At 40.4% G+C, this 17638-nt stretch overlaps 1 protein-coding gene across 1 annotated transcript in view; it reads left to right on the top strand.

Moving 5' to 3' along the window:
• The window catches only part of Spag17 (sperm associated antigen 17), a 206915-nt gene that overhangs the window by 122147 nt on the left and 67130 nt on the right, over window positions 1-17638 (top strand). The window contains exons 19-25 of the mRNA XM_052178557.1: window positions 3325-3500; window positions 4976-5085; window positions 7968-8207; window positions 9051-9162; window positions 10335-10532; window positions 14502-14615; window positions 16617-16792. Of these exons, the coding sequence (XP_052034517.1) occupies window positions 3325-3500; window positions 4976-5085; window positions 7968-8207; window positions 9051-9162; window positions 10335-10532; window positions 14502-14615; window positions 16617-16792 (1126 nt within the window). The remainder of the gene's footprint in view (window positions 1-3324; window positions 3501-4975; window positions 5086-7967; window positions 8208-9050; window positions 9163-10334; window positions 10533-14501; window positions 14616-16616; window positions 16793-17638) is intronic.

The raw sequence follows: 17638 nt of genomic DNA, 5'->3' as shown, positions 1-17638 counted from the left end.
AGCTTTCTGTTGTTGTTTAGGCCTAGGAAATCCCTCAAACATTGCCCTCTCTCAGGTCGCAGTATTAACTGGATAGGGTCTGGCCCTGAAGTTACCACTCCCTTTATTCCAAGTAGCATCAGGTTTTTCTTGAGCACTAGACTGCATTTCCTGGTGCTCTTTTTATTAAAGCCTACATTCCATAGTTCTCTCTGCCTTATTTGCTCTGTTTTATTGTCTATCAGCACAAGGGTGATCACTAATTACCACACAACACCATCAATACAAGGCTGTCTTGAAACCTCTGCCGAAACTCTTCGATTTAACCTCAGGCAGTTTTTCAGGACAAGGGCAAAAGCAATCACATCCTTTTCCAAAATATCACAAGAATGATCTCTAGGTCAGCTGCTGATATTCTCCCCCTCTAAACCCTCTCGGGTTGAACCACCACAGTCCACGTCAGCCTCAACACCACTGGTTTCCATGCCATTCGTATGGTGGCCCAATAAGCCCACTTAAAATATTCAACTGATTTCCTAGTTTAAAGTTCTAGGCATTCCGTGTTCCTCCAGCAAGCAGCAGGGTCAAACCTGTCACAGCAATGCCCCACCCAGTCCCTGCTGCTAACTTGTCTTAGTGAATTTTCTTCTGATGTGATGAAATACCATGAACAAGGAATTTATAAAAGGAAACATTTAATTGGAGGCTTGCTTACTGCTTTAGAGGGCTAGTCCACGGTGATCATGGTATGAAACAGACGTGCATAGCACTGGAGCAATAACTGAGAGCTTCTTGATCCACAACCAACAGGCAAAGAGACTGAGCCTGGCATGGGCTTTAAAAACCTCAGTGCCCACTCCAGGTGACATACCTCCTTCCTCAAAGCCACATCTCCTAATCCTTCTGATGCTCAAATATTTCCACTCCCTGGTGACAATGTATGAGCCTATGGGGGCCACTCTTACTCAACCCACTGCAGAATCCCATTTTGAAATTATCTAGAAATGTTACTTCCACCTGTAAAGTGACAATTTTTAATCAGAAGAATCACAGCTCTTTGCATTTATAGCTTAAACAATATGCTGAATTGTCATGACTACCCAATGCCAATTGTCATCGATACCCACTTCGGGAATCTTTACTTTTAAAACTGTAACTGGAATACATTTGGAATAAATCAATTCACCAAATATCTGCGCGTGATAAAGTGGCTGAAGCACGTAGTGCTTATCCTCACTTGAACACAAACTTGGCGTTATCTGAGCCTAGATGCCCTTTTTTGGGGACACTCGGGAGAACTGTGGTTTGTTTGTTTAATTATGAGTGGGCGTGTTCATCTGCATGCACATGTGCAGATGGTGTATGCAGATGGGGACACATCTGTATGGCTGTGCATGTGGAAGCCAGGAGTCAATCTGGGGTGTCATTCCTTAGGCGCCAATCAGGTGCCATCCGTTTGTTGTTTCTCTTATTTGATGCTGGGCCTTTCACTGGCCAGTGTCTCACTGATTTGCATAAACTGTGGGAAAGACAGTGATCAGGTTTCCCTGCCCCTATGGGATTTTAAGTACCTCTCTCTGACCTGGGATTCTAAGTGGCTTTGCCAGCACCCCTGGCTTTTCTGCATGAGTACAGGCCCTCCTGCTTGCACAGCATGCACTTTACCAACTGAGAAATCTTCTCAGCTCTCAGGAATTACATTCTTCGTGCGACATATTCGTTGAAAGGAACTAAGGATAAGAAAGAAATTATCTAACTTATAAATTTAAAGGCCAAGCCTATTTGCTGATTTGAGAATAAGTTTTAGATGTCTGAGGGTACAACCCCCTACACACACACACACACACACACACACACACACACACATACTGTGAGACTAGTTAGAGGCTGTTGTAGTCCTCCTAAGAAGAAAAGAGAGTGAGTTAGAAAGGGGCAGTGATAAAAGGGAAAGAGTTGATTCTAAAGTTATTACAAATACAATCTTTCTAAGTAATTTTAATTTACTAACTAACTGGAAGAAGAATATTAGAAAATAACAATCCTTTCATGATGTTTACTTACTTAACTGGCAGTGCCCTCAGCTACAAACCAGCTTTGATGTGGCAACCTTGGTAGAACATGAGGCATTTGCTTGGTGACTCACAGAGTTGGAGATGCCTGGTACCTTCTAAAGGAAGGAGTTGAATACTATAATTCATAATTTACTATTTTTATTGTACAACTTCAGAAAGAAATAAAGGTATACAAAGCAGGTAAAGGTAAACATCATCAAGTCTGATGATTTGATTCCCCAGGACTCATGTGAGAAAAGACCACAGATTTCTACCATTCGTCTCTGTCTTCTACACGTGTGCTATAGCATAAACACACACCCTTCTATACACAGAGAGAGGTAGAGAGAGAAGGAGGAGGAGGAAAAAGAAGAAACAATAAATCAAATTACGATGCATCCTAAATATACCATTCATCTAGCTTTATTATTTATTTATTTATTTCTTCAAATATTAAACCTTATTTCATTTTTAAAAACTAGCATTTCTCAAGTCTAAATGTGTCCATTTATTTCCATTCAGAAGAGAACTCTTTATATACCTATGTAGGCGTATTAACGTTTCACTTAAAAGCACACACACTGAGCAGTATAAATGGTCAAAACAGATTTGCAAGCAGCAATGGATCATTCTTAGGAAGCAGCAGCTCCTGGGAGGAGCACAAATGTGTGAGCAGCTTAAGGAATTGGATTTATAAGGTAGATGCTCCTAAAGTCAATAAGCCTTAGAGGAGGACAAGAGGGTTTTCTCTAATGAAGTACCTGAAGTAGCTGGTTCCAATGTGCTGTAAACTTAGACTGAGAAGATGCTGATTGTACTATGTCACATCCCAATAATCTTCAACTCAACTGCCACTAACTCTCTTGAGGTTAATCCAAACAGGGCCAAGCAGTTACAGCTCCCACTGCCCTTCCAGATGAAGGTTCCGAGAACTCATGTCAGGAGGCACCCGCCCAGCTGTAACTCTGGTTCCAGAGACACGGGTGCTCTGTTCTCACCCTGCACATACAGGCCCACACATGCACATACACTAAAAAGCAAACCTTTCCAAAATTTCTTTAGTTCTTCACTTGGATGGAAAGGCCTCACTGTTAAGCTTTACTTCTTTAACTGTGAAGAGAAGTGGGCATTTTTCCGACACTCAGCCAAGATTAGTATCTGGCCCCTTTGCCCCTTGGACAGCTCAGAATCCTTGCATATTTTAAAGAGTTTGTTCACACCACTGGCACCCAGTGTTCTTACTGGCTTTAGTAAGGACTCTCACCTCCCATCCTTTTATCTTTGTCTCATTTAGGAATTACTTAGAACTTGTTGCAAAATCTATTGAAGACTGGGTCACACAGGAAGAAGCGAAGTACCAGGAAGCCAAAATGGCTGAGGAGCTCAACAGGACGAAGATTGAGATGGAACTGAAAGCCACTACTGCCAAAACTTCTGCCAGCAAAATTGCTGGCCCCAAAAAATCTAAAAGTAAGTAGTCATTGCATTTATTCACAGAGTAATAGGAATTTTCCTATTTTAGTTTCAAACCCAAATGGTCTACGACTAAAAGGTTGCCCTCAAATGCCTGTGAGTCTTCACTTTTTATAATAATGGAACTGCTGCATTCCAAATGTGATAACATTGTACCTGAGTAAGACACAGGAATGTTTGTCACTGTCCCATCTTCTATGAGCTCTGAAAGATTTTTAATATGCTGTGCAGATTAAATACAATGAGTTGGGGAAATGCCAAAATCCTTGCTGATAGAATCTGTGGGTTCCATCAAATAAATTTATTGACAGTGTGGGAGGTAAAGTCAGAGTTGGTGGGTCTCAAGAGGATAATTGTAGATTACAACAGCAAGATTAAATCAAGACTCTTCTTCAAGCAGCAAATAAGTATTCAAATACCTCCTGGAAGTAGGAATCTGGGGGGAAGTGGGAAGAGCTTGCCAGAGGCCTATGGCATGGACTTGACCAGATCTTGGATAAATACACATCTTTGATTTTGTTCACCTCTAGGTCTTGGCTAATTTCTAGAACTTTGGGTACATTAGGAAAGAAAAAAGAAGGTAACAAAGAGCAAGATAAGTTTTAAGGAAGACAATAAAGAAGTGAAATATATACTTTCATCTAGAAAGTATAGACATTTCACAGTCCATAGAAAAGCATCTTTCTGCTAGCACTATTATTTATGATACTAAAGTTGAAAGTGGCATCTCATAGTGAGATCAAGATATGAAAGTTCTAAAAAAAAAATCTGTAGCCTCTTTCTGTTACTAGAGTAGTTTGTATATGGCCTGACTCTAAAGCAAAACATAAAGCACTCTAATAAAGAATCCTTGGGTATACAGAGAAACAGTTATTTTTATCAGTAGTTGAGCTTCCTCCTATGGGAGCCCAACAAGACTTCACTAAATGTTTAGAGTAATGAGAGGGACAACATAGAAATGAAAGAAAGGCTGATGCCATCCTTACCTACTGGCAGGGGAAATGCTGACCACCTTTTGGATACAATGCTACTGAGCAAACCAAAACCTCAATACCTAGGATATAAGCTGGTTATTTCAGTGCAGAATGTACCTGGCAGGTATTGAACCAAGTCGATTCCTGTCAGAAAAGATGTCAGAAGGTTTGAAAGACAGAAAGACAGCAATGGCAAGAGAGGGGTCTCATTATGGGATGGGGTGTTAGGTGAGTTCCTGTGGTTCTGAGGTACTAAAGATTAATTAGCTGAAAATTTCAGGGAGAGGGTTTCAAACAACGTGTCAACACAGGGTGAATGTGTTGTGAGATGCCATCACCAAAGACTCAGCCCCACTCAGGTATGGCTGTGAAGATGGCAAGGGAGTAGATTTAGAGATTTTAACAAGGAGATGAACCTGAGAGCCTTTGAGTTTGCCTCTAGCTCAGAGGCTTGGTCTTCTTGTGATTGCTAAAAAGTTTGATTTTCTTCGCTTACAGGTAATAAAGTATCCAGCAAAACAGAACTATCAGACCAAGAGAAAGAGAAAGAGAAAGAAAAAGAAAAAGAAAAAGACAAGATCCCCTTCGTATTAGAAGGCTCTCTCAAGGTAATCCAAGACAAATGTCACAGATCAATCACAAGGCCAAAATTTCCTTCTGACTGAGAGTGTGTGCTAGTCATGGGACGTGATCTCTTTAGCTAAAGCCTCAGAGTTGATTGATGTCTCGGTGAAAAGCCCTATGCCTTCACAGCTCTGCCAAGTGACAAGTCTTTGGGAATTTATATCTCATTACTTATGCATAACCACACCCCAGGGCTGTGAATGATTGACTCATGGTAGCTTATACTCTTTACTGTTATTGAAAATGTTTGATACTTTTTTCATATGTTTTTATTCGAACTTCTAATTACAAAAGTAGTGAGTGCTTCTGTGATTGTTCAAGATTCTTTCCTGCACTATCCTTGCAGTTCCTAGAATAAGAAATGTCAAAGTTTGATAGGTTACAATTCACACAAGCACCTGTGCACAAATGGACAGAGGTGTTCGGTTTGCATGTTCATGGGTAATGTAGGTTTGCTCCGATTTGGGCCACCTTCTAGCCTTGTGAGTCACCCTCCTAGAATGTGGGTTCATTCACTGATGCGGAACTTCTCCAAACTGTGTGGTTTAGGAGCTTTTATGGATTTTTTATTATCCAAGTACAATCAATTATTAAATCCATCTGCAGCTCCTCTCTCATCCTTGAAGGTTGTGGAGAGGGGAAGGGGAACACTCTGAAAGTTCCCAGCTTCTAACCTGGGTTTGATCTTTCTGGTGAGCAGCTTCTACCCCATTCTGAAACCATCTAAGGGTTTGGCAAGAGTTGCCTCATTAGAACAAAAGACAGTCCTATCACTCACAGAATTCCAGGGGATTTGAGAGCTCTGTGCCAGGACCCAAGAATGAAGACCAAATATCTGGTTCTTATTATATCATAATATTACAGTCTCTATTAAAGTCAGTTGTTACTTATCTGAAAATGGCTTTATTTTGCCCCTATTCATTAAGCATAGTTTTTCTATTTATATAATTTTTTGGTTGGGTTTCTCATTTCCTCATAGGACTCTTAAGACATCAATCTCCTTCTCTGCTGACATCATAGATGTTAATAAATTGTCACATTTTACATTATTTGTAGACAGTTTACCTTTTCTCTTTAGCTGCTTTGAAACCATTCTGTGATCATCTGGTAAGCATTTAGCAGTTGCTCTCGAGAAAAATGGGGGTGTACACATAGGTACACATAACTTTTGAGTAAATGTCATGGATGGTAAACTTGGTATATAATCTGTAAATGTTAGCATATCTTATAGTAAACTTCATGGCAAAGTTCACTTAGCAAATTAATACTTCCACATGCTTTCACTGATTTTTGATTACGTTATTGTGTCCTTTCGTTACAATTGACAGATAAGTACCATTTCACAACTAGTACTGATCAATATTTTCATTTATGTTAGTGAGACAAAAGCAAAATTATAAAAGGGGTGTATCCCATTTATTTGTCAATAACAATAACAATTTGGCTAAGTCAAGAAGGAGAATTTGAATGCTGAAAGGATAGTTTCCCCTTTTTACTCACAGTGCAGTGTAGTAGTCACAGGCACTTGAACTGAATCATTATTTATAACATTCTGCCCATTAATTTTTTTAGCACAATAAATCAGTGGTCAACCAATCTCCTAGATATAGCATTGGCTAATTTTTGTTGTGTAAATATTCCAACAAAGGCTGATTTCAAGCTTCCAGTGTAGCATTGTAAAAACCTGAGCTGGGAACAGCATAGCTGTGTGTACCGTTTGTCTCTCATATACAGCACAGATAGTAATGAAATCTAATACAGTAAGTATAAATGGGTACATTCTGATCACCTGTTGGCTTTGTTTTAAACATTGTACTTAGTTACATTTATATGTCTTTTTTGATTGTGGCTTTTTTAGCAAGTATCGCATAAAATTCCCTCCCAGCAAATTATCAGTCATCTCTTTAAATCAATATAAGCTAGGTTTGCCACACCACTGTTAACTTTATTCTTAGATTTATTAACCTTTCTGAATGTTGGGATCAATGCCTATAATCACCTCTAGAAATGACTCAGCCAGTATCTGTCCAAGTACTGCCTTTTCAAAAGTCATACTGTAATTCTGAGAGGACCCGTCACTCAACCTGTCATCTTTATACCCCTTACTTACACTTGTTCATTCTCTGTATTCAAGCAACCAGAAACTTGTTTTATGAATCTTACTTCATAAGTCCCTTATCTGCAATCCTACAGATATACTTTCAAAGTCTTGGTTTAGATTTTTTTATTCAAAGTGGCTTAGTTACCCATATTATGTGACTTTTGTTTGTGAGTTAACATCAACTCAGAGCTTCTTCTATTTGAGACTATATATCCACACAGTCTTAGTTCCCCTCCCTCAGCCTCCCAAGTGATAAACTGCAAGTATGTACCAACATGCTTGGAAACACCTGACTTAAAAAAAAACAGAAAACAAAACAAACAAACAAACAAACAAACAAAAGCGTATTTTGTCCCCCTTTCTGAAGTCCCCTGTATGGGAACGCTTCTCTGTGTACTCTACCTTTTTGCAGACCAAGCACATTCGGGATGTAAATTGAGAATAGTAGGAAAGGAGCCAGGCCAGGCCCTGGAGAGGCTGCTACTGTGGGCCAGGCTAAAGACAGCAAAAGTCTGAGCCGTGTAAATGACAGGGAGAAGAAGCTGAAACGCATCAAGTTCTCTAAGGAGCCCCATAGGGGTGACATAGACCTGAGAAGAGAAAAGGGGACAATGAAAGAGAACCACAAGGTTCTCAGCCCAGTGTTTCAAAACACCAGAGACAACACCTAGAAACACCATACTAAATTTCCTCCCAAATTAACCCAATGTAATTCACATTTGATCTTTCTCAGAATCCCCGCTAAGCTGTTTGCTGTGTCCCCAGGCATGGAAGGAAGAACAAGAGAGGTTGGCTGAGGAGGAACGTCTGAAGGAGGAAAAGAAAGCAGAGAAGAAGGGGAAGGAAGCAGGGAAAAAGAAAGGCAAGGATAAGGCCGACAAGGAAGATACTAAGGCTTTGAAGAAAAAGTCTTCTTCCAAGGAGAAGCCTAAGGAAGAGCCAGTAAAGACGCTGGAGGCGATAGAGGAGGCCGCCCCGCTTCCAGAACCGGAAGTCGTTTACCCGGTAAACTCTTCCTCACAGCTAAACACCCAAATGAGAACAGTCTCAGACCTCTTTCCTATCATAAAATTAGATTATCAAGAGCTACAAAGATGGAAGTATGACCCAAAGACTTATCCTTTTAGTTTTAAAACATGCAAATAAGCAACTGCACAGGTCGACTCAATCAATGGGCTTGACTTGCTGAATGCACTTAGAGGCCTCTGTGTGGGGAGCCGGGGCTCTGGTTTATATGCTCTGGTTGAGCGCTCTCTTTGCTATTTCTCCCTCAAATGTGTATGTATTAGAAAAACAGGGAGGAAAAAATGGAAAGAAATGTTCTGTCTATTCTTGGCAGTTACGACTCCACCCTCCTTACTCTAGGGTTTCAAAATGCACCTGAATCCCCTGCAGCTAGAACAACAATATCTGATGTATAAACATGTCCTTTATATACAACCTAGTAACACAACACATGTCAATATTTCACTTCACTTTACAAAGGAAGTCAGCAAATTTGGTCTTTCCTCATGTTATGTTGATGACAAAGCATGATTTTATCTAGACTAGATTATAAATGCTCATAAGTGGGCAGACTAGCATACAACTGTAATCCCAGCCTCCCTGACACTGAAGCGGGATGATCATGAGTTTAAGGTCAGTCTCAGCTACTGAATAAAACCCTGTCTCTAATAATCATGAAAATTAATAATAACATGGGATTCGGGTTTCTGAGACTACAAGGTAGCAGACATAATTGTTTCAACAAAAAAAAATAAGCTTTTAGAAGCTGTACTTGGCTAACTCTAGTAAGCCGATTATTGTCGATTGCAGTTCCACACCCAGTGATAATGTGTTTTCTTCTAGTTCCGAGGATACAATATGGGAGACATACCTATCCAAATCTCAGGGACAAATTACTATCTGTATCCTTCTGACGGTGGACAGATTGAAGTAGAAAAGACCAGGTTTGAACGAGGTATGTTAACAAGATCTGTCACTGTCATGGGTGGGGGCATGTTAGTGCATTTTCGATCTTCAGGCACTGTGCCCCTGAGCATGGTGGGAGGCAGCTCACTGCACACACCTTTACACCACATTGCATTCTCAGGGTCACGTGCTTTATAATTGAGTCTGCAAGGGATCAACCAACTCAGAATTTACTCAGACATTGTTGATAGTAGCATCATAGATGTTGAAAATATTTAAATACTTCTATCTTATCAGTCAATGGTATATTAGCAACTGCAATAAGCAAATAGTTAATTAAGTAATACTGATTACAACACATTGTCACGTCAGAAAGCAAACATATGCTTTGAGTTAATAGTGTGGTTCTGGCTTGTGCTCCCCAGTACAGGACTCAGGGACCTCTGCTGCTGGTATGCTAGCTCTTACCCAGACTTGCATATGTGAACAGTTTATATAAAGTTCAGATGGTTCATAGAAAATACAGCATTTTCATCTTAATCCTATCCATTTTGAGAGACACTACCACCATAGTTGAAAATGAAAGACTGGATTTAAAAGGGAGATAAAAGGGAGGTAGGGGAATCAGAACACTGTTAAGAGAGAATGAATTAGCATAAAATTGCTTACAACCTCCATAGTGATAATAGTAATTGTAAAGATACACACACACATATACACACACACACACACACACTATATATATATATATATATATATATATATACATAATTATGACTGTCATTATAGTGCCATAGATGTCAAGTATGATAATACCCTTGTGAAACATCAGCATATATGAGGCTAAGGCAAAAGAATCATGAATTTGAGGCTGTTCTGAGATACACACACCCACACCCACATAATTATATGCATTATATATTATTGTATACAAATAATGTTAAAAGTTTGCATGTTAATTAGCTCATTTGATTTATCATAGTTAAATGTAAGTATTCACCATTTCAGACGATGTATTTTGTCTCTGTGATTTGGTTTGGGATGTGACAAGAAGGCCTGCAAAACCCTCCCTGTCCATGCCTCCTTTGGGCATCCGTGTATAGAGGTGCTGAGACAGCTGCTGTCTAATTCTATCCTTTTGTCAAGCATTTTGTCAAGGTGTGTGGGTGTGGGTGTGGCATCTTCAATGCGCCCACTTTCTATCCTTTGGTTCTTCCTCAGGCCCAACTTTCATCAAAGTGAAAGTAAAAAAAGATAAACACAACTTTATAATTCACCTGAAAGACCCGAAGGAAATTGTGAAAAAGGAAAAGGAAGAGGAGCGCTCAGACGAAGAGGAGGAGGAGGAAGAAGAGGAGGAAGAGGAGCAGGAGCACAAGGAGGGGGAAGAGGAAAAAGTTAAAAAGAAAGTGGAAATGAGTGAGTGTCTTTGCCTTTGTGGTGCTGGGCCAGCTCAGCCCAGGACAGAACCACAGACGCATCCCACGCACTCAACGCGCGTGGATTTTTCAGGTGTAGACTGCAGCAGTTGCTGTCTGCTTGTGTTCGTCTTCCCACACACACTGAACAGAGACGCCGCAGGCATGGCGCATCAGCGGTGGCTCTTAACTGGATCTTGCTGCCTCCCGGCAGAAGCTCTTGTTCAAGTTTTCTTAGCCATAGCAAGGGGCCAGGCCAGGCAAACTGACGCAGCAACACTGTGCATCGTGTCCAGTCCGAGCTTAATGGTCTGTGCAGACTCGAACTCACGCCCTCTTGAACTGATCCCTACTGAGATTTACAAGCAATGGGGTTTCCTCAAGTGCCCCTCACTTAGTTTACTTCACAATACCAATCTCTGGACTTCAAAGGCAATGTTTAAAAAATTTGACAGATTTCATCATGAGTTTATTACCTGAGTAGAGACAGGAGACACAAATGACCGCCCACGAGCTCTTCAACACCCTCTGGAGAGAGTAACTGCTTCTTATCCAGACTCATAGCCCTACAAGAGAATAAGTTCATTTCTAAAATGTTTTCAAATCCAGTTAAGGATAGGATCAGCAACTACGTCTTGCCTGTACGCTTAGTCACACGGATACCTTCCACAGTCAAGAACACAACACGTGACAAGTTGAAGGTGACGCAGAAAAATGTTACTTTTAATTAATTTTCTTTGTTCAGCTAATAAAAACATTTTAATTGGGGCTGAGGAGAAGGCATAGTTGGTAAAGTGCTTGCTGTGTAATAATGAGGACTCATGTTCAGGACTCTGGCACCCACAAAAGGTCAAGGGCCTTGGTACACAGCTGTAATCCAGCACTGGGCAGTGGACATGACAGGATCCCGCTGCTCACTGATAGGCAGTCTAACCTAATAAGTGGGCCCCAAGTTTAGTCAGAGACACAGTTTCAAATGACAGAGCAGAGGGCAGTAGAGGACAGCACCTGAGAGCCACCTCTGGCCTCCACAAATGCACGCCCGAGGTCCTGCACAGGTGTCCACATCCACATACACACATGCCTACACAATGCACACCCTTTATATGGGTGTGTCTGTGTGTGTATAATTCTAAATACTTAGAGAAATGCATTATTTGAAACATTTAAGGAAGCTAATAGTTATAACCTCCACGTTACTCACTGTTCCAAGTTTATTTCTTTCTGACTGTATCACTATAAGCATTTTCACATTCACTAAATATTCTTTGGAAAACAAGATTCTAAAATTATTTAATAATATATCATTAATATACATGCATACCACAATTTATCATTTCAATGTTTTATGTAGATGATTCTACAAAAGTTAATAAATAAATCTATATATATATAAGTTAATAATGTCCCTTCCACATAGTTAAATAATGATTGGTGTTTAGCTTTGCTACTAATAATCCTATTCAGATTATCTTTTGTTACATCAACCGTAGGTTTCTCCACCCTGCAAACACTGGCTCAGACTTGAACCATGATCTGGTTCTGGATAGTCCATGAACTAAGAATAGATTTGACATTTGTAAAGCATTGTTCTATAGAAAAGCATAGAGTATGTGAGAAGGACTTTACATGACCCACACGTCCTCAAGTATTTACTGTCTGGCCATTTTTGAGAAGCTATGTTGCCTTCTGATGTGAGCAGCTTCCGCACATGACCTGACAGAGAAGCAAGTGATGCTTGTAGCCTGCGGGGCTCTGCTCCTCTTGGCCGCCTAATGAGGGGTTCTGTTGAGATTCATTTAGCTTTATTGCCTCTGTCTCCCCGATGAGACCTGAGGCAGCACGCACCCTGCCGGCTGGCTCCATCTCTCTGAGTCTAGTTTGGTTATGGAACTTTTCTTGCTGCGCTTTTCTTGGGTGGGGGGTTTGGGGAGAGGGGGAGGGGCAGCTACCTGCTGTTGCAGTCTCACAGCTTCCAGGTTGGAGTCTGAGGTCTGAGGCTTGCTCCTGTGGTCTGAGAAGGAGGTGCCACTACTGCGTGGGGGTAAGACTTTAAAGGTTTTAGCACACCATCATGTGTCTCCTTCCCCAGTCACCCCTGCAATATACAGTTCACAATATTTTGCCTTCCCATCTCTAAACATCTTCTTAACTGAGAAAACCATTACTGTCCTCCCTTCCATCCCATGTACTGGGTAGTGAACAAGATTAAGTTGGGAAAACATGTTTTTAAATCATAGACAGTGCTTTGTAAAACATCTTTAAGTGGTTAAAAACCCGGGTATTTGTATTTTCCATAATTTAAATTTTTGCTGAACATATGTTCTAGTTGGCTTTTTTTGCTTGATACTAAAAAGTCAAATTTCCATAATGCCTTTTCAGGGCACAATCGTTCTTTCCTCTTTTCATTCTTTCTGTGCATGCATGTGTGTGTGTGTGTGTGCCTGTTTGTGTGCCTGTGTAGATACCTATATGTGTTGCCTACATGTGTGTGTGCCTTTGTGTGTGCACCTGTGTGTGAGTACCTGTATGCTTGTGTGTGCTTGTATGTGCCTGTGTATGTGCCTGTGTGCCTACATGTGTGTGTGCCTGTGTATGTGGGCATGTGTGTCCATGTGTGTGCCTACATGTGTGTGCATGTGCATATGTGTGTGTGTACTTACCTGTGTGTGTAGATCTCACTAGGGACTGAACCTAGGGCCTTGAGTGTGCTAGAAAATGCTCTAGGACTGAGCTATTTTCCAATGTCCCCAGCCCATTTCATTTCTTCTTCTTACTAAATAGTATGTGGTTATCTGGATAGGTCGGTTTATCCACTCTCCAACTGAAGGGCATCTTGCTTATCTCCAAGTTTGGCCCAATAAGGACAAAAGTGCCTAGGTTTTTGTGTGGGCATACATTTTTAAGAACTGTGAGTAGATAGCGAGGAGCATGGTTACTGGGTCATGTGGTACTGTGGAGTCGTGTTGTCAGAATGCAGCAAACTGCCTTTCAGCAAGGAATGAGAGCTTTGTAGTCCCAATGGTCACAGCCTTCCGGGTCGTCGGTACTTTAGGTTTTCCCCATTGTGAGAGGTGCCTCGTTTCCCTCATTGTTTTCATCTGCATTTCCCTGGTGACACACAACATCAAAACGCTTTTCATAGGCTTATTTTTGATCTGTGTATCTTCTTCGGTTAGGTTCTGTAGAGGGGCTTTGGGCTGTTTCTTCTTTGGCTTGTTTCCTTATTTCTGGCCATTAAGAGTCCTCATATATTTTATGTAACAGCCCTTTGTCAGAGTGTCTTAAGCAAACATTTATTCCCAGACTGTGAATTGTTTTCTTTCTCATGAAGCATTATCCTTTTTTTGTTGTTGTTGTTGATGTCCCATTGAGCATTCAAAAATTCCCAGTCAGGAAATAATCTGTTCATAGGTTAGAGTATTTTAAGCTGACACTGTCCCATTTTTATTATATGATGATGGAGCAGATAATAAAATGGAAATGAGAGAGCAGGATAGACCACTTGAGACCCTCCACATGTGCCCCACAAATGTGCATTTTAATACATTTCCTTTTAAAACTTATGCTTGATCCAAAACATTTTCAATTGTGTTTGAAAATATAAGGCATTATAAATGTGGGGATTTAATAAAGTGTTTTTAAATGTGAAGAACCTTGGAATGACTTGGTGATTTTCATTTGAAAAGTCATGTGAATGGTCTTCAGATCAATAACCAGCATATGGCCAAGCCATTAACTGGTTTATATCCTCTCTTCATTTTAACCTAAAGCCCTTTAAACAAGAGTCTCACGTTCCATCCCTGGAACTCTGCCTCACTTCCCTGTGTCCTTGGTAAGAGCCAAGTCAATTATTTTTAAATTGATGGTATTAGAATAGCTTAGACCCCCATTGCCTGCATTCCCACTGAATTCTGCTTACACTTCTGGAGAAAAATAGACATATCCTTGATATGATTTTGTCTTTTAGAAAGAACACAGATAGAGAAGGAAGCTGTCAGCAAGTTTGGATCCTTTTCCGCCACCTTAGAAAATGGAATCTGCCTCTCGATAAGTTACTATGGATCAAATGGAATGGCGCCAGGTGAGAAACACACAGCAGAATAAATGTCCCATGACGGGCGTCCTTGCCATTGCCCAGCTTGTACGTTTATCAACAAATGAACCTCTTCTGATTTAATGCTTCACATATAGGTTGTTTTCTGCAGCATATAGATATGTGGTGTATGGGGTGTATGTATGTAGGTACAAGTGTGTGTCTGTGTCTGTGTCTATATGTGTGTGTGTGTGTATATGTGTGTGTGTATGTGTGTGTGCATGTGGCTGTGTGTGTGTCTGTGTCTATGTCTATATGTGTGTGTATATATGTGTGTGTGTATGTGTGTTCATGTGGCTGTGTGTCTGTCTGTATCTGTGTGTATACGTGTACATATCTGTTTCTGTGTGTATATGTGTGTCTGTATGTGTGTTCATGTGGCTGTGTGTCTGTCTGTATCTGTGTGTATACGTGTACATATCTGTTTCTGTGTGTATATGTGTGTCTGTATGTGTGTATGTGTGTGCAATACTTTGGGGCAAGAAAATCGTGATCTTCCAAGGAGTTCTCATAGGTCTCTACAGAACATTATTTTTATGAGTCTTGTGATAGTAGAACTACTTGGTAAACTTCAGAACGTTGGTTTAAAAGAAGTCATTCATTAGACATATTAGAGGAATTCTGGGCTCCACTTTCAAGAAACAAATTCTCCAACTGGAAGCTATTTCCTTTCAAACCACAAAATATTATGTTGTTTTACCAAGAACCAATTAAGAAGTCTGTGGATCCCCACCAACTTTAAAGTGATCCAACCACAGTGTACATATTTTAAACATTTCAAAATCAATATATAATCCCTATGCCATATAGCTTTAATACTACATGCTAGTATAGATTATGGTGATCATCTTACCTCCTGACTATGCAGTTCTTTTGCTGTAGATTGCCATGAATCCTCATAACATTGTTTCTTACAAGTTTGAAATATCTCTAGAACCACACTGAGAAGTGTGTAAAAGCAGAAATATGGATCTGGAACTGAGAAGGAAAAAAAACAGGCATACTGTGGCCATTGTAGAGTCAACTCATAGATGATATTTGAAGCCCTAGTTGTGAATAAGATGGATACACCTAATATAAGTACAGCCAAGACTATATATAATAGTTACATATAGTGTCACATACATGTACCTATCTGAACTTCTGCCTTGTAAGCCAGATTTAGTAAGTCGGAGGGAGACTTGGGCATTCATTTAAATTCCTTGAGTAATTATTACAGCAGCCAAATTTGAGAACATAGTGCAACCTGAGACCTGGAAGTATCTGCAAGACTGAAATGTATGAATGTTCAGTAAGGGGGCTGGGGGCGATGACCAGAAAGGTAAGGAGAGGTCAAAGAAGAGGCATGCTGGACCCTGTAGGAGAACAGATGACAAGATAAAAGGGGTATGTGCACACGCGTATATGCACACACACACACACACACACACACACAGTATCTCCTCTCATCTCTCATCTCTCATCAGCCCTTTAGAATTTCCAAACTTTTAAAACAAGAAAGACAATAGATTGCCCACAAGAAAGCTACTAATCTCACCTTAGACAACAATAGTGTTTGTCTTCGCCAGATTTCCTTGTCTGTATTGGCTCATGTCTAAGGTGTCCTCATGTTCTACTCTTTCAGTGCTGGTCTTGCTATTGTGAACCTAGGACTTTCAGGATGTTTTGTTAGTTCCAGAGAGAGAGAGAGAGAGAGAGAGAGAGAGAGAGTAGAGTGCACAACAGACTGAAAGGCAAGGACATGTGAGACAAGGACTTGAGAGAATTTTTGTATCAACCACACTAAAATAGCAAACATTTAAAAAAATTTTAACTACAATCTGATTTTCAAAACAATTACATTATCTCTTGAATCTATCTGACTGGTAAAACATGTTTCACGTAGTAAAAGTTAATGCCCACTTGAACAAACTTTGAGATGTATCAATTAACGAGCATATGAAATATGAATATTTAATTTTATCATTATCCCCCCTTTCCTACTTCTAGAGATTACAAATTCTGATTTGGAAGCAATGATGAATATTCCTTCAGCTATGACAGCCACAGTGGTCCCCGCTGTAGTGACTGTTCCTCAAGGCAAAGGGAAAGCTAAGCCGAAAGGCAAAGAAAAACACAAAGATTCCATTAAAGAAGAGGAACTTCCAAAAGAAGAAGAGAAGAAGGTGGGTGAACATGGCTACAGGTTTCCAATCTTTTCACCCCATGTTACTTTTTACAATTAAAATACAATTACACTGTTTCTCCCATTCCCTTTCCTTTCTCTACATTCTACAAAATCTCTTCCCAACAGCCCGCTCTCTCTCTTTCTCTCTCTCTCTCTCTCTCTCTCTCTCTCTCTCTCTCTCTCTCTCTCTCAAATTCCTGGTTTCCTCTTCTTAATTATTGTCACACAGGCAACACACACACACACACAAACACACACACACACGTCAATATGGTTGCTGGTTTTCCCAACACTGCCTTAATCTCTTTTAACTACTATCACAAAATATCTTAGACTACATGAGTCACAAACAACAAAAGCCAATTGGTCAAATTGAGGCTGGAAAGTCCAAGAGAAGGTGCTATGTCTCATTCAAGCAAGTTTATGTAGATGGCATCTTCTATGCTCCATTATGTCACAGAAAGAATAAACACTTTTCATTTGACACCTTTTTATAAGGCCTGAATCATAATCATGAAAGCCAAGCCCTCAGAATCCTCAGTTCCCCAAAGGCCTACTTAGTTCCATCATGTTGGGTATCAAGTTCCACCATCTGAGTCTGGGGTGGGGAAGCCATCACCTGTACTATAGTGCTGCCTGCCCACATCCCATACATCCAGATAGAGGCACCATTCAAGTTCCAATCCAGTCCATTTGTGAACAAATGCATTCATTCACAGTGACCTCTGTTAACTTTGGTGCCTTCTTCTCTCAGGGAAAATGATTGATACTATACCATGTCTTGTCTTATGTTTATGAACCAGACAGCAAGTCTAAGCTCAATAGCAGTGAAGAGTCTTGAATC

The sequence above is a fragment of the Apodemus sylvaticus genome, chromosome 4 (assembly GCF_947179515.1).
Source record: "Apodemus sylvaticus chromosome 4, mApoSyl1.1, whole genome shotgun sequence".
Lineage (NCBI taxonomy): Eukaryota > Metazoa > Chordata > Mammalia > Rodentia > Muridae > Apodemus > Apodemus sylvaticus.
The sequence above is the reverse complement of the archived record's forward strand: the minus strand, read 5'-3'. Positions and strand labels throughout refer to the sequence as shown.